At 49.0% G+C, this 23,236-nt stretch overlaps 1 protein-coding gene across 1 annotated transcript in view; it reads right to left on the bottom strand.

Annotated features, from left to right (window-relative positions):
* Window positions 1-1,461: 1,461 nt before the first annotated feature.
* ALX4 (ALX homeobox 4) overlaps window positions 1,462-23,236 on the bottom strand; it is a 63,854-nt gene continuing 42,079 nt past the window's right edge. Inside the window, exons 2-4 of the mRNA XM_034769613.1 lie at window positions 21,698-22,008; window positions 12,275-12,403; window positions 1,462-4,283 (exon numbers count right to left, since the gene is read on the bottom strand). Of these exons, the coding sequence (XP_034625504.1) occupies window positions 3,960-4,283; window positions 12,275-12,403; window positions 21,698-22,008 (764 nt within the window). The 3' untranslated portion in view covers window positions 1,462-3,959. The remainder of the gene's footprint in view (window positions 4,284-12,274; window positions 12,404-21,697; window positions 22,009-23,236) is intronic.

Below are 23,236 nucleotides of genomic sequence, written 5' to 3'. Positions count from 1 at the left end.
GGGGAAAGGCACGTTGGGCTAATAGGGGAGGACAAGAACTGTACTGGGTTCCCTTCACTCCCATGTCCCCCCCTCTTCCCCGTCCCCCCACACAAACATCACATTCCAGCTGAACTTTACAGGATAGGTTTGTTGTCCCCCCAAAATCTAGCATCTCTTTAGCAAACTGTGTGAGATCAGGGCGTGTAGGAGAACACTGCTCCCTTTCCAAGGCTGAACCTCTGCAGAGCCCCAGCTGGTATGTGGAGGATAGTGTAGTCAACAGTCCCTCCGACAGCTGCTTAGTTCAGGCCACCTGGATTTAGAAAGCATAGTGGTGACATTAAGTAGCTGGGAGCCAGAGTGAACCACGGAGTCTGTCTTTGGCCAACAGACTCAGTAATGGATCCTCTTTATGGGCATCCCACCTGGATCCAGTCTCTTTTCTTCTCTACAGGGCAGAGGGTGGCAGAAGTACTTTTCAAATCACAAAGGGCTGCTCAGTCTTGCTGAGGCGGTTTGGAGTGGGCGCTAGATCTGCCCCAGCATCACACTGGGGGCTTGGCTGTTAGATTTCTGCTTAAATAACATTTTAAAAGATTTTTTTTGTAAAACCAAGTAGCAATGGGCTGAAGAAATGAAAACAACAATCAAGGCAAGCTGGCTCTTTTCTCCTGCAGCACTGGACATCCAAACCCAGGAGCTTTGTGCTAGGGCAGAGTGAGGGTGAAAATGACCAGACCAGCAACTTTGTTGATGCAGAGCGAACGGTGAAAACTAAATGAGCTGCAACAGTGGGGAAAAGCCAGTTTGGGCCTCAGTCCTTCAACTGGAGCCTGAGTTCTGCACAAGCCCCTGGGGCCACCTACTTGGATTCTATTCCATGCTCTGGACCTTAGAGGTTAAAAAATCATTCAATTTTTATTAGGGAAAGGAGCTTTTACTAACACTAGGCGGGTGGGGGTTGTATTGTTTTTTTGTGGAAGAGGGGGTTTAAAATGTGGGGTTTTTAAACTTTGACAGTCTCTCTCTAAAACATACACGAAAACTGGAGAAACTTTCAAGAAGGGCTTAAGTTCCCCCCTGTGACTCTGGCTGATGTGGCAGGCAGCCTTGTTGCAGCAAATTAAAAACCCACGCAGGGAACATGTGCCTAATCCAGCGGTTCTCAAATTGTGGGGCGAGACCCAAAAGTGGGTCATGACCCTGTTTTAATGGGGTCACCAGGGCTGCATTAGATTTGCTGGGGCCCAGGTTCTGAAGCTGAAGCCCAAGCCCCACTGCCCGGGGCTGAAGCCGAAGCCAAAGCCCAAGCCCCAACACCTGGGCCCAAAGCCCAAGCCCTACTGCTTCAGCCCTGGGCAGCGGGGGGCACAGGTTACAGGCCCCCCACCCAACCCAGGGCTGAAGCCCTTAGGCTTTGCCCCACCCCCAGGCAGGCTCAGGCTTCAGTCCCCTCTCCTGGGGGGAGTAATCTCCTTGTGTAGTAATTTTTGTTGTCAGAAGGGGGTTGCAATGAAGTTTGAGAACTGCTGGCTGATCATTAAGCTAATCTTCTACCCTGAGGCACAACTCCTGCTCATCCTTGGCTGACATAGACTCACGTGGACTTCTGGATACGTGCACGACCCTTCCCTCGCTGAGTGTGGGGGAAAGATTCACTTAGAATTCTACTGACCCCAAAGACTTTTGAAGAAAAAAGAGACAGAAGTATTAGTTTCACTTAGTCTAATAAATACATATGAATGTTAGATCTAATATAGCTGTATTATTTATATAGGGCACAGCAGCGTGCTAGGCAATACATAAATAATAATAATATATACACATAGCCAGAAACCTGAATTTTGGAAGTAGTTTCTTTGGAGACATTCCAAACCATTGTGAAACAAGACTCTGAAAAGAACCCTTAATACTCCCAAAAGAACTGACTTCCTAGCACCCAGAGACAAGGAGTTGTGGTAATGTCTTTCATTGAACCAACTTCTGTTGGGGAGAAAGACAAGTCTCTCTCCCTAACAGAAGTTGGTCCAATGAAAGAACCTCACCCACGTTGTCTCTCCAATGGCCTGGGACTGACATGGCTACAATAGCACTCACTATTGTCCCTAACATGTTAGGCCAAGTTCATCCTGATTTAATGCTCCAGAACTTACTGGATTTACATGTGGGATGCAATGAGCCTCCACATCACATGGGATAGCCAGGTCCACCATCACTCTTGTGACAAGAGAGAGGTGAAGCTCTGATGCAGCTGCTCTTTCTCATGAGCCAAGGTGCCAAAGCCAGCTGCCCCTAGCCAATGCTGTTTAACATCATCACTTGAGGCATGTGCATGTGTTACATACGCTGTCAGAATTCCCCCGTGCTGTTTCCAGTGCTGCTTCAAGCATCCATGGCTTTAAGCCATGGTGCAATGGGAGCTTCTGAGACTATCCCTGGCACCGCAGACTCAATGGAAAGGTTGGGAAGAACTTGGCCTCGCAGGGGAAAACTCACCCAAAGGTTTACAGTTTAACTTTGAATAGTTAATGCAGTCCCGGATAACAGGAAACAAATAGGAACTACAGAGAGAAATCAAGAAGTACCATTGACTCAAAGGACACAGAGAGCCCAGGGAGGTTCTGCCTGTGTGCACCCTGCTGACCAGCATTTCAGAGGATGCAGACTGGAGGCCACTGCCCCCCTACTACATGCTGTTCACTAGGAGGATGGTGGTGAAATGACAAGGGATCATTCCATACATACTGACTCCAGGACAGCGGCTGCGTGTGCGTGGAGGATTCCACAACACATGAAAGCCAGCAAGCTGGGGGCACATGCTAGCGCTTAAGCTGTGATTCAAGGGAACCTCACTTCTGCTATGGAGACACACAGCCCCATGCTGGGCAGGGCCCACATAGCAGCTGCACTTATACAGTTGCTAGCTGTAGGTAGAGGCCAGTAACTGTTGCTCCGATAAACACTTCTTTAAAAAGATGGAAGATGAAAGGCCTGCCATGCCCTCCCTGCTGTGGACCTGTGCTTACAAATCAACTAACACCAGCTTTTTCCTAGAGGGGGCGAAGGAACCTTAGCTTACTGGGTGCTAATCCCCTCTGAGCACCTAAGAGGCAGGGAAGGGGCACTGGGAAGCTGCTATCTCCCTTAATGAGCCTGAATAGAGGTGAGTGAAGTAGGGTGTAGCTGATAGGCTTAGCCTGTAACTTCAAGCTTTTCCAGCAATGGTGGTATTTAGCTCTAGCCTTCAGGTGTGCTGTAGGAAAAGACATACCATCCCTTTCCCCATCCTCCCTTGGCATCTCTGCAAGTCCTTGCTTCAGCAGCTAAGCTTGTGCAACACCGAGAGGAACCGGGGCAGGAGTCAATGGGGGTAATTTATCTTTCTTTTGGGCAAGATTCTATTGCAAACTCAACTCGCTAGTTGTGACTCCTGCTAAGAGGCCAAGAGTGATGGCCCTGTGCCCACCCCAGGAGGTGCCTCCTTGCTGGTGCCAGGCATCACCCCCACACCTGTTGCCTATATGGGACAGAATAAAATGGATTAGAAATGACACTTCAATACATGGGTGGAGGGAGGGGGAAATCAACTGAAAATGACGGGTGGCTGATTGGAAAGTCCGATCTGGTGTCAGAAAAGGCAAGGGGAGAAAAATGCCCTGGTTATTGGGAAACGCAAGCATGACAGTGAAAGGGAAATGCCACCTGTTAGAAGAAAACCCAAGTGTAGCTGGGATAGGAGCGACTCCGCCACTTCCTCTTATCCTGCTTGAGCATAGGAAGATGGGAGCTCCCTGTGTGTACGTTTGAAACACTCCACTTACGGTAAGATATGTGTTCGCTGTACCTAGGATAGCTAAAAGTGCTGCATTCAGCTCCCCAAGGAGGCAATGGCTGTCTTGAGTCCAAGCGGATGGTGGGTTTTTTTGGTTGTCCCTGTTTGCTCTGTCAGTGTCTTGAGGGCGTTGGCTGCAGCCCTGTCATGTTGCCCAGGAGATGGCAGCACTGTGCTCCTTTGCCTTCATCCTCAGGGCCGCGATGCTGGAGGTTTTGCGGTCAGGCTCGCCGCTCAGCTCGTAGCCGTTGATGCCCGGGCTGATGCCAGCGGTGCCGAAGAGGCTGCCCATGTGAGTCTGTCCCACGTGGCTGCCAGGGCCGGAGACACTCAGGAACTCGGAGACGCCGCCAGCTGCATGGGGGTGAGCGTGGGGGGACATGCAGGAGGGCACCGTGTCACAGGGGACCACGCAGGCGGGGACAGGGGAAGCGGCGCCATTGTTGCCAATCCAGGATGGGTTCTGGATCTGGGAGAGGAAAAGAAAGCTCAGTGTTAGCTCTGGGGCAGCCCTGGAGACGGAATAACTGGAACAGCACAGGGAGGAACAGTCCTGGCTTCTGTCACCCCATGCCCTGACTGCCCATGGGCCTCAACCCTGACCCACGGGGGCCCCTTGTAGAGAGGAGAGGGACAGTCAGGGTCTGTAGCCCAGTCAATCCTCAATCTCCCAGCTGAGACCATTAGCAAGGGGGCCAGCTAATGCGAGCTGTGCTGTGGACACCTGGCCACCAGAAACTGGCCTGAAAAACCATCAGCCCGTTTCACAAGAGCCCCAAACAGCCACTGCATGAGAACAACTTGCAACCTGTGCCAACCTGGCCTAGATTCAAATAATGATCTAGAGGGAAAATGCTCCATGTCTATTTCCAGTCCCCACAGCCCTTCATTTTAAACTCCACTTAATGCAGCTTGACATAATATACTGGGTGCAGCCAGAAAATTGCTCCCATGAGCCCCTTATACACTGAGCACATGCTGAGCATTGGAATGGTTAGCTTGAAAGAACACGTGAGCTACAGGAATAAAAGGGCTAAGAGCACAAGCAACATCGGCAGCCCTCTGGGGTCTGGCAGCTGCTGTTCCTGGGTTGGTTATGAGTACTTGGGACTGTTAATCCTGCTGGCCAGGTAATAGGGTTGAAAGAAGGCCCGTTAGCCACAAACTCGGTGTAGGTAACCGCTGAGCAAGGGAAAGGTGTAAGAGCAGAGGGGGAGAATTCTTAAATGTGTGTGGGGAGTAAATCCAGTTCTATGTCAAGGAAAGTTTTCCAGAGAGCTTGGGTGTGTGTGTGTCTGGAGTCATACAAGGCATCCTCCAGCCAGGAGACTCATGAGTGAGTGCCATATTAGCCCCAAAATCACCTGAGATAAAGCTGGGCCATGCTGTTTTGCTCAGTGAATAGGGAACGAAAATGTGTTTAACCCTTTGGATACCAGCTAATCCCAAAATGCTTTACACGATGGGGATGGGTTCCTGGGTTTTGGGAGAGGCTGCTGAAGAGGAGAGGACAGGAAGCACTGAGTGATCATCCTGAAGCACCCAGCCTGCTTCTGGGATAGTTCCCTCCTGACCTCGCCTGTGGGAAAGGCTTGCCCCAGATTCCACAGTTGCTGGGTCTGCCCTACCCAGGAAAGCAGCAGAGCCCAAGAAGTTAAGCCAGGTACTTCCTGCCGTGGAAGCCAGAAGCAGTCCTGTGCTGAAGGTGTGGCTGGTGAGGGAGCTGAGGCAGCTGGGGAGAAGGTGCTAGGGAGCAACGTTTCTCAGCTGTCTAAAGTGCAGGCTAAGGAGATGAGAGGTGATCATGTTGTGGAGCTAGGCAGGTGGTTTGCAGGGAGAGGTGGGAGATGGGATCTGAGTCAACTCTCCTTCCACCCTTCACCTGAGAAATTTGACGGACACGTCTTCAAGTTAAAATGGCAATATGATGTAAGATCTCAGATCAGCAATGAAATGCAGAGGAATCTGCTCTATTGGCATCAAGTCCATTCCTAGCAGGCTGGTTGGTGTAAGTGCTCAGTCAAGTCATCCATGCACCCACCCAGTGTGCACATCACACCAGGCGTGGCACGTGGATGTGCTAATAATGCTGACTCAGTAGCTGTTCTCTTTTATCACCATCTGGATCTTCCCTGGCCTCTTCCCTCTTCTGACTGCCACAGAAATTTCCTTATGAATTGACTAATTAACTTACCCTAGCTAGGGAGAGACGCTTCTCTTTTTGTAACAGAGGCATGAAATGATCAAAATGGAAGGGGTAGAGGTTGTGTTCATATGTCCAGAGATTTTGTTCAAATTAAACAGGGGGGCCAAATTAACCAATGAATTAGTTAAGTGGAAGGCTCTGTAGATTTCAGATTATATCTACATAAATCAGTAAGGCAAGTCAAGGGAAAGAACAATGACATCCTGAGCATTTGTAAGCAGGCTCATAGTTTTCAGAGGATTTCCCCAGTGGAACTGACCCCAGTCTCAGAATTGGCTACTAGTAGGTGCTATGCACTAGGTTCATCAGACAGCAGATCATTGTGCCTTTACTTATCTGCCAAGGCTTGACTGTAGGGTATTTACCCTGTAACGAAGAATGACACCACAAATGCCTGAAGCAGCACAAGGAGGTCAGTTTCCTGCCCCCCTTTAGATGTTAGCAAGGTCACTACTTGAGGCCGAGGAAAAGCAGAACCTAGAAAGCTGGTTTATACAGGGAAAAATGTTTGAGGTCATTCTTATGTCCCAACATATTGCGAGCACTCTAAAACAAATCACACAGCTTCCATAGGAAGGTACATGATGGTGAGCTGTTTGCACTGTCTGGAGATCCTCAGAGCATCCAGTAGATCCCCAAAGTCCCTTCCCAATGTGCACTGGGCTCCAGCTGAAACCTGCAATGGGTTCTCTGAGATAGGCTTCTTTGGCTGTTCCACAGTTCTGGGCAGGATACAGAAAGGCCATCACCAGGATATTACGTTCACCTTTAAATGAAGGCCTTTACGAGGTACATCGCTTCTGGGGATATGACAGATTATGTTTAGCAGTTGAGAAATCCAGACCAGAAATTACTGCGCAAAGCCTGCAGGCCACATTTAGACCCAACGGAAAAGCGAGTGCAGCTCCACGCCGCGCTGCCCAGAGCACCAGGACAGGCAGCCCTGCTGGAGCCGAGCCACACCACCGCACAGCACAGAGCACTGGGTAAGGCCGAGCTCTGCAGCTGCACTGCCCTGGGAGCTCGCAGCCCCACCACCCAGAGCACTGCGCCAGCAGCGGAGCAAGCTGAGGCTGCGGGGGAAGGGGGAACCTCGGGGGAGGGGCCAGGGGCTAGTCTCCCAGGGCAGGAGCTCAGGGGCCAGGCAGGAGGGTCCTGTGGGCCGGATGTGGCCCGTGGGTAGTAGTTTGCTCACCTCTGATTTAGACTGTAAGTGCTTCAGGTCAGAGATTGTCTCTTGCTGTGTGTCTATTCAGTTTCTTGCAATGCTGTTGTAGCCATATTAGACCCAGGATATTACAGAGATAAGGTGGGGAAGGTAATATCTTTTATTGGGCCCACTTCTGTTGGTGAAAGAGACAAACTTTTGAGCTATACCAAGCCCTTCTTCAGGTCTGGGAAAGGTACGCAGAGTGTCACAGCTAAATACTAGGAGGGACAGATTGTTTAGCATAAGTAGTTAACCATATTCTAAGTCAAAGTGGCTCGTTAACACCCCTGTGGTCACTGGTCAGATTGTTGTAATAAGCCATAAATTTATTGAGACCATGATTTTTAGTGTCTAGCAAAGTTATGAAAATGTAGGCTCCCAGGCTCGTCTTTTGAAGGTAATGTGCAGGTTTCCTTTGAGGACAAGGGTTGAGAGGTCAGATATGGAGTGATCACTTTGTGACAAGTGTGCACCCGTAGGTGTTACGTTGTTTTCGTCCTTGATCATTTTTCTGTGCGAGTTCATTCGAGAGCATAGTGATTCTCTGATTTTGCCGATGTAGTTGTTATTGTGGCATTTAGTACATTGGATGAGGTACACCACGTGTTATGATAGGAATAAGTAGAACCAATGAATCTTGATAGGTGTGTTGTGGGGGAGTGTTGATCATCATAGCAGTGGAGATATGTCAGCAAGTTTTGCATCTATTGTTATAGCAGGGTCTGGTGCCACTTTGAGTTGGTGGGTCCTGGGCTGTGGAGACCTTGCTTCTGATGATGAGTTTGGAGAAGCTGCGGGATTGTTTGAAGGCCAGAAGTGTGGGTTCAGGAAAGATTTCTTTCAGAATGTGGTTCCCATCAAGTATAGGTTGTAATTGTTTAATGATGCCCTGCAGGGGTTCCAGTGTGGGGTGATAGGTGACAATGAGGGGTATGCAGTCAGAGGGTTTTTTTTTTTCTATATGGAAGCAGGTTTTCTTGGGGTATTTGGGTGGCCCATTCCATGATGCAATCTACTTCTTTGGTGGAGTGTCCTTATTTTAAGGTAGGTATCCTGGACTTTCTCCTTGAAGCATATTCTGTGGTATCTGAGGGCCTGTTTGTAGATAACAGATATCTTGGGGCCTTGGGGGTAGTTACTGGATCTGTGAAGGTAAGGATGGTGATCTGTGGGTTTCTTGTATATAGTTACCAGTAGGATTCCATTGCTGAAGCTGATTGTGGTGTCCAGGAAGTTGATGCTGGTGCGGGAGTGTTCAAGAGAGAATTGAATAGATGGGTGGTTGTTGTTGAAGTTGTCGTGGAAATCTATGAGGGAGTTTAGGTCTGTCCAGAGGATGACAATATTATTAATGTATCTCAGATATATCATTGATTTCACGGTGCATTTGTCCAGAAATTCTTCCTCAAAGTGGGCCATGATGATGTTGGCATGTTGGGGAGCCACCCTAGTACCCATGGCTGTTCCCGTCGTTTGGGAGTATACGGTTCCTGACTCAATTGGGCCCTGATCTTGGTTAGGGCCTCTAGGTGCTGCTGTAATACAAATAGGTAATAAAGTGTTTGCAACACTCCAGAATGCTTGTCTGAGAGACACTGGTGTGTTCTGGTTGCAGTCTCTGGGGCAGACCATTTGCTTGCTTAATTTTTGCTTAGCATATGCCGGCTGGTTAGAGAGAAAAAAGGAAACCCCTGCACGTGCCCCCCACTCCCCAGATAGCAAAGTCAGATTCAAGTGTCCGGCCATCTGGGATCCTGAATCTTAATAATAAAACAAAATGATACTGCAGAAGAAGAGCAGGGTTTGGCAGCGGGAGGCCCTTCCTTGGGGAATAGGTGTGTTGGGGAGGGGGGGATGAGATGAAAGAATGCAACAAGAGAAGATCCAGATGGAGCGAGAGTGTGAAGAGCCCAGCATTCCACAGCCCAGCAGCACCACTGGCTTCTGTTCCACTACTGACCTTTTACCTCCTGCAAAGTACATTTTTTTAGGCTGGGGGAGGAGGTGGTGAGGAGTGAGGGAGGCGATGAAAGTACAAAGGCAGAAGAGAGAGTGTTACAAACTGCAGTCTAGTGCGTCCTTTGCTTGAAAGATCCTTTGGTGTCTCTCAGCTGTTTAATAAGGGCCTCTTATTTCTTCCAATCCAAAGGGGAAGCCAACCAGGGGGAAAGGCCAAGCGCTCTTGGCCTTGCTGCAGGAAAGCCTGCATGCCGGGCTCTCCAGGAAGGCCAACCATGCATCTGACAGCTCAGGGTTGGAGGGGAAATCCCAGCAGCTGAGGGGAGCAAAGCTCAGCTTTAAAACATCTGACCTGGCAAACCCCAGGATTTCTTGGCTCCTGCATGACAAAGCCTGGGTGGCTCAAGGGGACATGCTGTGGCCACCGAACCCAACTACCACTGAGAGTTTGAGTCCTTCCCTTGGCAGCCTTCTGAGAACATGGGAGAGGAAGGCCACTGTTTAGTGTGTTGGCTTAGGCATTGGCAGATGCAGGTTTGATTCTCTGCTCTGCCACAGGCTCCCAGTGTGACCTTGGGCATGTCACTCAGGGTGAGATCCAAAAGGGACTTAGCCGTTACAATGGTGAGCGTCATGGCAACTCGACAATCACAGGAACAACACTGTGATCCACAAAGCCGGATGTAAGTGCCTTAGCCCCCATACGATGGATGGGGAAAGATAGGTGCCGAAGAATGCAATCCACAAATATCAGCACTAGGTGAGGAGCTGTCTAAGCTAGCCAAGGGGAGATGCTAATTCTGCCTCCCCCTCCCATGGAAGGCAAACTGCAGGGAGACGCCTATCTCTGCTTGGAAATCTGCTGCCTGGAGTCAGGTGGCTTAGGCACCTAAGACATTTCTTGCAGGAACAAGTTAGGTGTGCTCCACACAAAATGGCTCACGGAGCGGCCACCTTCAAGCCCAGTGGTTAGAGCACTCCCTGGGATGTGGGAGACCCAGGTTCAGTTCCTCCCTTGCAGGCAGAGGGGGAGAAAGGATTTTAACAAGGGTCTCCCACCTCTCAGGAGCATGGTCTAACTACTGAGCTATGGGATAGTCTGATGTGGGGGCTCCCTCAATCCATTCTGGTGATAGATAATGAAAGAGTGGCTGGAGCAGGCGGACTGGAGCCTGGGTCTCCTCCCACCTCCCAGATAAGTGTCCCAACATTGGACTAGGGAGTTGTCTTTTCTCTCTCTGTCTGGCCCAATGACTATTTAAGTATTTATCCATAGTGGAACAGTCAGTGGGCCAGAGGGAGACAGAGTGTGAGAATAACTCTGGGCTTTGAATGGGACCCTCTGAACACACCTACTGGATTGGGCCCGGCATGCGACCTAGGTGGCCAAACATCTGTTTTCCCCCAGTTCATGAGTTGCTCCACAGCTTAGATGGGAGATAGGCATACAGGCACCTAGAGGCAAGCAGCAGTGCACATGCTCAGAGGCAGAAACACAAGCCCCAAAGGAATTTTTACCCTGAAAACTTAGTCACAGAGTGAGTTTAGGCATCTACTGGGCTTGATGGGAATTTTGTGGACCACATTGGAGCCAAAATGGGGACTTAAGTAACTAAAACAGGGGCTTAGGTGCCTATTGGGGCTTTACTTTTGTGACTCCTACTCTTAGCCTCTTGGTGCCTTTGTTCCTTATCAGTAAAATGGGGGTAATAGCATTTTCCTATCTCACAGGGTGTTCCGAGGATAAATACATTACCAATTACGAGGTGGTCAGCTGTGCTGAAGGGGGACATACAAGTATCTAGCTAAATGGAGAACCTCTGAGCAGGGTGTTTGGTGTCTCCTCCTGCATGAATATATAAGAAGGCTATGTCTGGTGATATCACAGAGGGACAAGCTTGTCCTGGGAGATTTAAACAGATGAGAAGCCTGCGCCTAATAACTCCTACTTGATTCAGGCAGGGACTAGTGTTAAAAGAGAAGGGACATCTGGGGAATTTGTTTAAGGGTGACTATAAATGTCCTTTCCCACCTTTTCTAAACCAATTAAATGTTTTCAGAAGCTGAAATATCCAGGGATCAGAACAAAATATAATTTAAGAACTGAATAGAACAGAATTGGAATGAATGGAGCGTGGCCAATGAATCATTGTCCATGCTGCTTGGTGCAGGGTTGGTCTTGGTGTCGACCCTAGAGGAGGCTGGAAAGGACAGCCCTATATTAGGACATGGGAGATCCAGATCAACCTGCCCACTCTTAAGAGCTGGGGAGAGCTGCGTAATGATAATTATCATTTATGTATTGATTTGCATTACGGCAGCACTTTGGGGTAGAGTCCATGCTCAGGAACTGACTGTGCTAGGTGTTGTACAAACACCAAGACAGTCCCTGCCCAAGAGAGCTTGCAATCTAGGTTTATGACAGGACGTGACAAGCTGACGGGAAAGACAAATAAATGGGGGGAGTGGGAAGAACAAGGTACCAGCAAGAGGAGCAGAATTAGCCCAGTAGATAGTGGTTTCACTGCACCACTTGCATAGCAGTCATCAGCTGCCAGTGTTTTGTAGGCAGCACCGCAGAGGTAAGTCTGAAAGAGGATAGTGTATAGCTCCAGACTGTGCCTGAGATGCTCACAGGTCAGTACAGTGTGTGTCTCGGCAGAAGGACCGACTTATTGTGGGAAGCACAAGGGACTATAAGTCAGTGTCGTGTCAGGCATCTGTTGCCCAGATACACCTCTACCCCGATATAACGCGACCCGATATAACATGAATTCGGATATAACGTGGTAAAGCAGAGCTCCTGGGGGGCGGGGCTGCGCACTCCGGCGGATCAAAGCAAGTTCAATATAACGCGGTTTCACCTATAATGCTGTAAGATTTTTTGGCTCCCGAGGACGGCGTTATATCCGGGTAGAGGTGTACTAGAAGTGACTCTGGTCTCGGCCTACCACCTCCCAGCTAGGCCAGCATTGCTCCAGTGCATCACAACCATGGCTAGCCTCAGGGTTTGGGAGGGAACGACTGAAAGAGGCTGAACAGGGCAGTCGAGAGGCCGGAATGGGGCAGGGCAGGGGACACTCACCTGTGCGTAGTTCTCTGCTCGGGTTAGGAGGGGCAGCTCATAGGCTGTTGAGAAGTGGGTGCGAACCTGCTGCATCTGACCAAACCGCTCTCGCTTCCTCCATTTTGCCCGTCGGTTCTGAAACCAAACCTGAGGGGACAAGCACAGATGGCAGAGATCAGAGAGGATGGGAGCATGGAATGAGCTCAAAGTGCCTCCAGAGAGAGTGGAGGGTAGGAGCTCCCAGAACACCAACCTGGGGGAGACTTTTGCCAGATAACACCTCTTCTGCTGTACCCAGAGTGCTTTGCAATAGAAGTCCCAAACCTAACTGGGGGCAAGGGACAATTTTTGATTGTAGGCATCTTAACAAGTGCCCACATGCAGTTGCACAAAGGCCCAAATTCTCAAAGGTATTTAGGCTCCTAACTTCCAATGATTTCAATACAATGAAAGTGGGCCCCAAATCCCAGTTCTAGCTATCTAGGTACCCACTTGAGCTCCCATATAAGGCAACTGGGCACCCCACTTACTGCTTGCCCTAGAATTCGGTGAATCAGAGTCTCTTGTTTATTTTTGGCTAAATGCAATTTCTTACCTGCTAAAGTAAAAAGGATGCTGTTGAGACGAATGTCCCTGCATCACTGATAAGTCCCCCTCTCCCCTCCCCCGAGATTAGTCAACTGGAAAGAATCTAAAAGCTGTTTTTGGGTTTTTTTTGTACCAATAATCCTGTGTGTTTCTTTCAGCACTTTCATCAGCTCAGAGAAGGACACTAGCCCTGTCATTTTCACTTTCTGTTCAGTTTCATTCCAGGGGTCCCATGGCTGCTGATCCCACTTTCTGACACTCTGGGGAAATTGTAAATCCCCCAACAAATTGTTTTCACAAAAAATAGATGGAAACTTCCCTCTTCCTCTGAGGATCCCAGTCCTTGAGAACTGAGCTTCCTCCCAAGATGAAGGAAAGTGGGAAACACTTCCTAGTTCAAGAGGGAAGAGAATCGCTTCTGCATTTACAGAGCGGAGACCTGGGTTTTTCCATTGTTGGATCTTTCTGGTGCAAGGGATTCCTGTGGGAGCCGTAGAAACCCACTGGAAAAATTCCTTGAATGAAAGAAAAAGCATAGTTGTCTCATGTATCAACCTGGCATCATTTTTACAGTAGGGCAGAGAGATCCAATAGAAATGATGCTGACCCAGGAGTGAAGAAACTTGGATTCCAGTCCTAGCTCTGCTACTGACTCTGTGTGACCTTGGTCATGTCCTATCACCTCTCTATAAAGATGATAATCCTGACCCACCTCCCCTGTTTGCTGTGTGGATTCATTCCTATTAAATGAGAGGTGCTGTATAAAAGTACGTATGAGATCACCAGCCCTGGAGTCTCAATTCACAGAGGCCACTCATGGCAATCTGCCACCCTACGCAACACTTCAGGGTGCCCTGCCGCCATGCCAGTCCAATTTGGCCCAGCTGCCCCCTCTGTCATGATGGAAGGGCAGCTGGACCAAATTTAAGGGAACGGTGTAGCAACCTGGTGTATGGGGGTCACAGTGCCACTCAGGTTTGACTCAGCTGCTCCTCCATCGGGGGGTGGCAGGGCCAAATCTGCCACCCTAGCAGCTTCCTTGTTTGCCTATAGCTAGTGCAGCTTCAGTCAATTCATGTACTTATCTACTGAGCAGGTAGCAGTAGTGCCAGCTTTTTCCTTACTGCACCCCACTGCCACACAAGACTCACTGCGCTGGGCAACCTCTAACAAGCCTCATTTGGGCCAATTGATGTTTTTGCCCATGGCCTCAGCCTAGCCCTAACCAAACCCTCCCTGATTTGGAGATCCTGGGAATGAACATGAACATTACTGGGCTGTGTCTGCTTTCCTATTCCTGCCCTGCTAGCTTCTTCAGCTGAGGTGAATTATCACCCTCTGATCAGCAACGTGGATCAAATGAAGATCTTCAATAAATAGACTATATGTTGGTGCCAAGTTCAGAGCATAGATCTGGGACCCAGGAGATCTTAATCCTGGCTCTGACAATGGGTAACTCTAGGGTCTTGGGTAACTCACTAATCTCTCTTACTTTCCTCATTTGTAAAACAACACTTCCTTTCTAAGCTCCATGAAATGTAGTGGGCACTTGCTTCATGCTTAAAAGTGCTAAGTTATTATTATCATCACACATCCCTTATTTTACAGCTGGTTATCTATGGAGGTTTAATAAGTACTTAGCTGAAATTTAGTTGTTTGGGTCTTGTCTAGGCAGTGGAAAGTCTCAGACCCCGATTCTGTTCTGACTTTTGCTGACTGCACATCAATGTAACTGCACTGACTTCATAGATCCCAAGGCCAGAAGGGACCATTTTGATCATCTGCTCTGACCTCCTGTATGACAGAGGCCATTAAACTTCCCCACAATAATTCCTAGCGTATAGATTTCAGAAAAACAGTCACGCTTGATATACAAATTGTCAGTGACGGAGACTCCAACACAACTCTTGATAAATTGTTCCAATGGCTCATTACTCTCACTGTTAAAAATGTAAAAATTAACCCCTTATATCCAGTCTGAATTTGTCTAGCTTTAACTTCCAGACATTGGATCATGTTACACCTTTCTCTGCTTGATTGAAGATTGAACAGCCAATATCAAATATTTGTTCCCCATATAGATATGTGATCATGTCACCCCTTAACCCTCTCTTTGTTAAGCAAAATAGGTTGAGTTCCTTGAGTCTATCAGCATTAGGCAGGTTTTCTAATCCCTCAATCATTCTCATGGCTCTCCTCTGAACCCTCTTCAATATATCAATATTCTTCTTGAATTGTGGACACCAAAACAGGACACAGTATTCCAGCAGTGGTCACACAGGTAAAATAACCTCTCTATTCCTATTTGAGATTCCTCCGTTTATGCATCCAAAGATTGCATTAACCCATTTGGCCACAGCGTTGCACTGGGAGCTCACGTTCAGCTGCTTATCCACCACAACTTCAATGGAGTCACTCATGATTTACACCTGTGAAGCCAGTTCCTGTGCGTTCAAAGCCTCCTGAAGCTGTGGGTCAGTGAAATGTATCCATCAAGAGCTGCTTTGAAGGGCTCTGACAGATGCATGCAGTCACAAGGGGCTGGAATGTCCAGGTCAGGCTGGTGCATGAAAGGAGCTGCCAGGAGCTACCTGGCAGTTCAGGGAGCATTTAGCACTGACCATTCAGTCAAGTCACAGGTGGGCTCGGTGGAGAGAAACAGCTCCATTGCTTATGAGCAGATTTCCTTGCCATGTGGGCTGGGGATGGGTTAGAACCCAGCAGTGTGACAGCAGGGAGCTCACTCACACACATGCAATGGAGCCTGCTAGCTGCAGCCCTGTCAGCGGACATCTTCCCCTTTAGCAACCGCCCCACCCCCTCCGCGGGTAGGATTTTTATGGGAAGTAATGAAACCAAAGAGGGCTCCAAAATACACAGAGACAATGCTGCATTTGAATAATATCCCAATGGAACAGGTCTGGTGCCCCAGGCATGTGTCTGCTTTGTGCTAGCACTGGCCCCACCTCCGAGCAGCCCAGCTGGAGGCCAGTCCCAATGCTGGCCAGCTCCACAGAGCTTTGATCTGCAGATGCAGTCAGTGGTGGTGACCGTGCTACTCCCTATGTTGGGGAGACCATGCTGTGCATAGAAGGCGGGTAGCAGCTAGGGAATGTGCTGTGCACTGCACACAAGGCTGGTGAGAACATGTGCCACACACATGTGCCCATCTCTGAGCATGACAAACACATATAGCTGTCTCATGCAACGTGCACATCCCCCATCCCTCACACCTGAGATCCCCACTGAGAGACAATAGAGTGCATCACATTCTGGCAACTCTATGCTACCTGGGACTTCCCCAGGCAAGGGATATCCTTGAAGTGTCCTGATATTCTGACTTTAGGTCTCCTTTCCACGGCCAGAGCCTAGGACAGCGTCTGGCTGCTAATGTGTATAAAACTGAGCATACTGCAGCAACCTTCAGCTTTACAGGAAAACTTCAAAGGGATAAAAATAGTGCACAGGGCTCTCTTTTGTTGTTTTTGTTTTGGGTCTTAAAATACCAGCGATCAGGGAAACCTCCAGCAAAACTCTGGATGAAGGTCTCACCTATGGAGTGGGAGTTTTCTGAGCCCTTTGTGGGTGGGGGGAAGTGTTTTATTTTTAACACCGAGCTTTCCTCCGGTTGTTTATTCAGGCATTCAGCTTCAACCAGTGTTAACAAAACCCAAATGCTTTAAACAATCCTGGTCCCTTTGCTCTGTCATGTTTTAGTTGCTTTGTATCTTTGTTCTCATAAAACTGTTAGGCCTCCAGTCTTCCACAGAGTCTTCCAGGAAAAGCAGGGCAGATAAGACATATAATATAATGCTCTAAGCAAGGAAAGAAAACAAATCTTTCCAGGCCTTCTCAGTGAATTATAAAGAAACAGAAAATGGTACAAACCCAATTTTCTTTTCTTAGCAGGGTACCTTTAATAGAGAGGAGACTACAGGTCCCAGCATGCAATGTGGCCTATTCATTAGGAGCAGGAGGCAGCATTGCGTACTGAGGTCTACAGCTTCATGCTAATGGTCAGCAGTGTAGTGTAGCATGTTCTTCACCTGCAGGCTGTGTGTTGACAAGCCCTGATATAGCACAGGAACAAATCAGTCTTGTAAAATCAATAGACTAGAAAATGTTCTATGACTCCATATACATCTAGCCTTATAGTGGTACATCAATCCATATACATGGATACATGTTTGGGGGTAGGAGAGGCAGGGAATAGTTTGTAACAAAGAGGTCAGTAACTTCCTCCTTTCCTCCCCTCTGCTGCCCCCCCCTTTCAGCTGGCGCTGCCTGTTCTCACACAGTGGGCAAATGTCCCCCCTCCTCACAGTGCTCATCTGGATATTCTGAATGCCCCTCTCCCGTGCTTACATTCCCCTATGCTTCTGATGCAAACAAAAGTGATGGGGGAGGAGGGCTCAGTATAGTTAAAGGAAAGAGGGGCTCATTCTGCAGAAATGAGATCTGGATTTCAGAGTCAACCCCCACACGCTTCAAAGTTCAGGGAGTAGGGCTTGGGGTTGAGGCTGGGCCCAGCTCTAGGGGAAGCTCTTTGGGTTTCTGTCTCCCTGTCTGTGGCTGCATTTCTCTGCCTCTGACTCTGTCACTGTCCAGCTCCAGCTGTTTCTGTGTTGCAATCCCTCACAAGCTCTCTCTCTCTCATGGTCTCTGCCTCTTGTCTATCTTTCTCTTTCTCACGGTCTCTGTCTCTTTCTCTTCCTCTCTTGCTGCCCTTTTCTCTCTCACGCTCAGGCTCACAGTCTGTCAGTGTCTGTCTGTCTCAGCTCCTCCCTTTTCAAGGCCAGGCTGTCTCCCCTTCCCTTAGTGAGGGCCACAAGCCCTTCACTTTCCAGCCTGCAAGAACAGAGCCAGAATTCATCTTTAAGCGCTGAAACTGGACACCATTTTATCAGTGGCCTGGAATGGGAAATTGGAGCCTGGGATGAGAGAATTGAATAACTTGAGCTTGTTTTCATTTCATGTTTAATTTCCTGCAGGGTTAGCTCAGTCTTTCCGCTCCTTCCACCAGCCTCCCAGGGTTTTATGGGGGAAAAGGGATCAAGATATATTACTTCTTGTTTTGCTTTTCTTTTTTTACCAAGGCAGTGATTTTGCTACAGCGGAGTTTGACATTTCCCCCTTACTTTCAAGCCCCTGCCGCATCACAGGGTCAACACTGAAAAGATTTTCATTAACAACCCAGCAATCAGGAGGTCTGCCCTGGGGAGGGGCAGTGGGGTGACATTCCCTGGCGCTGACCCCATGGGGAGGTGGCAAACCAGAATCACAACTACTGTCTCCCAGTGAGAGGTATGCTCATGCGTTGGTATTGAGCTGGGGTGCACTGCATGGGGGTTGGGAGGGGCTGTGTATAAGCAATTGTGTGGGTATGCCTGGGGAAGGGGAGGCGCAATGGTACGTGTCTGTACACAAGTGTGTATCTCTGTGTGTGTGTATGCACATATATGCATGGGATGGAGTCTTCGCAATGGTGTATGTGTGCATGCATCAGATGGATGGAGGGTGCAATGATGTCTGTGTGTGCATTTATGCATAGGGACGGGCGTTCAACTGAAGATGTGAGCACGTGCACAAGGAAGGAGCTGTGTGTGTGTCTGTATTTTATGGGGTGTGGCGGAAGGTCATGTAGTGAGATCAATCAAACCTCAAAGGGCCCCCTCGGGATCCTGCCCCCGGTCACATAGCCTTCTGCAGCTCTCACACCAAAGAACCAGACCAGATCCATATAAACGAAATTAGGTGGGACTCCAGGAGCGGCCGCTCTGAGGGAGGAAGCAAGGCAGGGGTCCTGGGCTTGGAGGGAGAGTTGGTAATCTAGTTGCATTGATCCACTAAGTCCTACAGATTTGTCTCTGCCTCTCACACTGTACTGGTTTCAGTGGTAGTTATTTGTGATGGATACATGCCAAGCTGCAGCGCTGCTCGGGGGGGGGTTCACCACCCACTTATGGGGGAGGGGGGACAGGAGGAAATACATAGACATGGCCAGCAGCCCACTTAGGGGGAGCAACCTTTGTGCCTGACCCATCATCCCCATCCTAGCCCTGGCCTTTCCTTCCCTTGCTGCCCCTGTTTAAAAGTTTGTTACCAAGCATTTACTCCCTATGGGTATTTCCAAGAGGGCCCAGAGACTTTAGCTTGCATGGTTCTATAGTTCTGTAACTTCCTTCTGACTCCACTGAGGACCTCCATGGCCCAGAATAATTGAAAGGAGAAAAGAAAAAGCTAGGCTGTACATAAACAAAGCTGTGCTAGAGGTTGCATGCCTTCCTGCCTTTGTTTACAGGTAGCATGTAAGGGCAGGAGTAGTTTGTTGAGTGCTCACTTTTATAAAGGTGCCTCTGTCACTGCAGCAACCTTGGAGCACATTGGGATTGTCAACTGCTAAGGTCACTGCAGTTTGGGCCATGCGATATCTCAGCTAGCTGGCTCCTTTAAATAAGGTTCAGGGGCATCTGCAGGCAGGGAATGAGAAAAGGAACAGCACGCTGCACCTCAGGGGAAACTCAGCTTTATTGCCTGTAGCCACCAGCTGTGGAGATTAGAATCCGAAGCAGGCAGAAAAGTGGCCTCTTCAGCATCTGGAAAGAGGCCAAACTGTGGAATGATTTCCAAAGACACTCCATTCCAGAGCTCCGCAGACAGAGCCCACTGTGCCGGGCCTGCTGCTGGGGTGAGTTCTTCTCCAGGTGCCTGGCTCCCAGTCGGGTATTTCACTAGCAAAGTGTGAGCTGGGGAGAGGTTTGGAAAGAACCAGAGCAATCACTTGTCTGTCTGGGCTTTGTCACTGCTACAACCTAGTGCTTTGGGGACTGTTTAGTTCTGGAGGGAGACCAGCTTGGCCAGAGGGAAGGCAGTTCCAGGACCAGGCCAGGCTTTTACTGAGGCAATTCACAGCACAGACCACCTCATCTCCTCCCCGCCAGGCTAGGGAGGAGAAAGGTCTGGCTTTTGGTTCACCTATTACAATATCTGCTCTTTAGGGACCATAAAGCTCCCTGTTGGAGTCTCAGGTTCGGTTATGGGCCAGCCACGCATCACACACTACAGGTTAGAGCCTCAGGCAACAAACTTTCATCAAAGTCAATGGAGCTATGGTGATTGGTAGCCACCAGAAAAGGGGGCTCACCTGGCAAGTGAAATCCATTCAAGTATTTTGCCACCATTTGGCAGGTGAAAAAAATACTGTGGTGGGGACTTAGGTAACTTGCTGTGTGTTCTAACACTAGGTTTTCTCTTGCTTCTTGCAGCTTGAGGTAAAGGAATCTAGTGACTTTGGCCACATGCTCCATCTCCACAGATCCCTGCCCATTCTCAGAACATTTTCTGTCACCCTCAGTTCTGTAGGCCACCTTTTTCTGGCACAGGTCTTAAGTGGAGGGGCAGCAGCAGGGCAAAGCTGGACGGCTTTGGCGCGTATGATTAACAATTTGGTCACTCCATTGTAACAAAACCCAGGTCTGCAGACAACAGACACAAATATTAGCTAAGTCTCTCACACATGAGCCAGGCCTAGAACTCTGATCCTTTGGCTCCAAAATACAGGCTTCTGTCACTGTAGAGGTGAGGTAGTGCTCCATTAGTTAACAGCAATGGCAGGCCTCCTAACATGTCTATGGGCCAGACTCTAGAGGGGAATATTAATTCACTCAAACACACACAGTGCCAGGCTCACTGCAGCCTTGTACTCTGTGTTGTCATTGCCCCTACTAGGGCAAAGTGTACAATACTATCACTCACTTTGCACAGGTGTGAACAATAATGAAACATGCAAGGCCATGGAAGATCAGGTACCAAATCCTCTCCTCTACACCCCCTTGAGTGCTCCTGGAGAAGCTAAAATGCATGAACCAGACTCTCTGGGATGAGCATGAGAAGGAGATTCCCCCATCCCACTACCACTGACATAACATTGCCATTCCTAAGCAAAAGAAGTCAGTCTGCGCCGTGTGTGATCAGTAAACCTGAGATTGTACCCTGACTTCCAGGAGAAACCATCAGCATTTGCGATGTGTCCCCAAGAAATAGCCCCTTCCTGGGATCTCTTCTATGCAAGCCCTGATGAAGCCTCAGCTTACAATTGTGTGAGACCTGGCAGCTTTGCAGCCCAGGGTTGATGTTGGTCTCTCCTGTTCTTTTGGAGGTGGCAGCCATACCTTTTTGCCCCAAAACAATAGGCTTCCTGCATTGTCCCTGAGCCTGCTCGGCCAACCAGGCAGCAAAACCCATTTCAATTGTGTCTCTGCATTCTCTGTTTTGACTCCCTGGCATGGCAGGTCATGATGACTTCTGCCTCCCCCACCTTGCTGGCAATGGGATGTAGCATGAGAAAGGTTGGCGCCACCCTGGCTAGTGAGCCGGTGTCCCCATCTGATTCTTTTGGAGCAAAATAATTTACATGAGAGCTTTGTTGGAATAACTATCGCTGAGACTCCCTGCTGCCTTGTTGCTTGCCAAAATGTTCCATTAGCTCAAGGAACAGCATTCTTCTCTATGAACCTCAGAGGATACTAATCCAAAGCAAAGAAGTCTGCACTAACATCAGGCAGGAATAAGGTCCCCTGCATCTTTGTCTATTCCTTCCCATGGCCTAAGAGAAGAGCATGAGTCTGTGGTATGGACTTTCGGGACAGCCCTGTAGGCTGTAAGTTTAAGTGGAATTAGGGGTGAGGTTCTAGGCAACCTCAGCTAAGATGTAATATTGTAATACCGAGCCATATTCCAGATCTAACAAGCCTCAGTGAATTTTAAAACTCATTATCTTGCTGCCTGGAAGGTTCTTGGTTCACAAACTGAAGACCCCACTGCCCCCATCCACCCCAAAGCTTCCCCCATTACCTGTACTCGGGCCTCAGTGAGATCGGTCCTCATGGCTAGTTGCTCCCTGGCATAGACGTCTGGGTAGTGGGTCTTCTGGAAGACTTTCTCCAGCTCCTCCAGCTGGTAGCTGGTGAAGGTGGTGCGGTTCCGCCTCTTCTTGCCCTTGTTGCTCTCCGAGTCGGCCTTGTCCATGGGGCTGGGGAGATCAGTGCTGGCCCTGTCTTGGGGCACCTTCACCCCGGCCTCCTTCACACTGAGGTAGCTGCCGTCCATTCCCGCAGGGTCAGAGCTTGGCTGTAACTCAGCCTCTCCCAAGGAGCTCTCTTTCCCTGTTTGTATGGAGAGAGCGGGAAACAGGGATGGAGAGAGAGAAAGAAAAGAATGTAAAGCCCAGGACAAATGAATCAGTCTGAACAGGAGTCACTCCAGTAGGGAAAAGAAAAAACTCCAACAGAGAGAGCAAGGGTCAGATAGGTGATGAGGAAGGAGGGAATGTTAGAGATGGGGTGAGGGAAGGAACAGAGGCCAATGGGAGAATGGGGTCCTGAGAAAGGAGAGGGATAGGAGGAGAGAGACAGAGCTGTGGGGGTTGGATTAGAGCTAGAACATGAGAGGGCTGGGAGATGAATGGGAAGAGGGGCAGAGAGAGGGGGACTCTTTTTATGGCATAAGGGAAGATAAACAACACTTTAATTTATATTCAGTTGGAATTTTGCAACTCTGGTAATAATGCCCCGGATGAAACCCACGGCAGAAAGTGAGACTGATGCCACCAGGGGGCAGAAGCAGACCGAAGCATCCCATGAGTCCATAGGGAGGAGGAGGGGTAAGGAATTCCACCCGCTCAGAATATCCCTGGAAAGAATGGAACCAAATTGGGCCTCTCCCATCCAGTTCTGGTTGGAGTTTTGGAAGCCTGTTTCAATGTGAAACTCAAAGCCAAACATGGGAGGCCTGGAGGAGCCCCCACCATAGAGTGGAAGCAGAGGCAGGTTCCTGTGGCTGTCTACAAAGAGAAACTGTTGAGATTTACACAGATTGAGCACCAAACCAACCCAAGCCTCCTTGCCTTTGCTGATTTCCAGAGGACTGACTGTCACTAGACCTCAGCTTCAGGATGGAACTTTCCCAGGATTTGGCGGGTCTCAGTATCTGGTCTATGGGGGTCAAACTTGACTCTAATTGTATTTTCTTTAAAGTTCAGATGATGTTTATTATGCCAGTGAAGGCTGATCAAAGCAATATCACCCTCCATAGACCTGTGTGTCCATCATAGACTCCTGTGTACCAAAAGGGGTAACAGCGTATGGAATGGCTATCATTTCCAGTTCAGATGAGTGCAATCTGCTCCCTTCTATGGGAATAGGTCATCTGAACTAAATCTCTCTATGATGCATATATGGCCATTACCATGTTATCTGAGCACCTCACAATCTTTGGTGTATTCACCCTCACAGCACCCCATGTTCCACTCTATACAGGGAGAACTGAAACATAGGAAGGCAGAGAGATTTGAGCAAGGCCATGTAGGAAGTCAATAACAGAGCAAGGGAATGA

This window comes from Trachemys scripta, chromosome 4, assembly GCF_013100865.1.
Source record: "Trachemys scripta elegans isolate TJP31775 chromosome 4, CAS_Tse_1.0, whole genome shotgun sequence".
Classification (NCBI taxonomy): Eukaryota; Metazoa; Chordata; order Testudines; family Emydidae; genus Trachemys; species Trachemys scripta.
The sequence above is the reverse complement of the archived record's forward strand: the minus strand, read 5'-3'. Positions and strand labels throughout refer to the sequence as shown.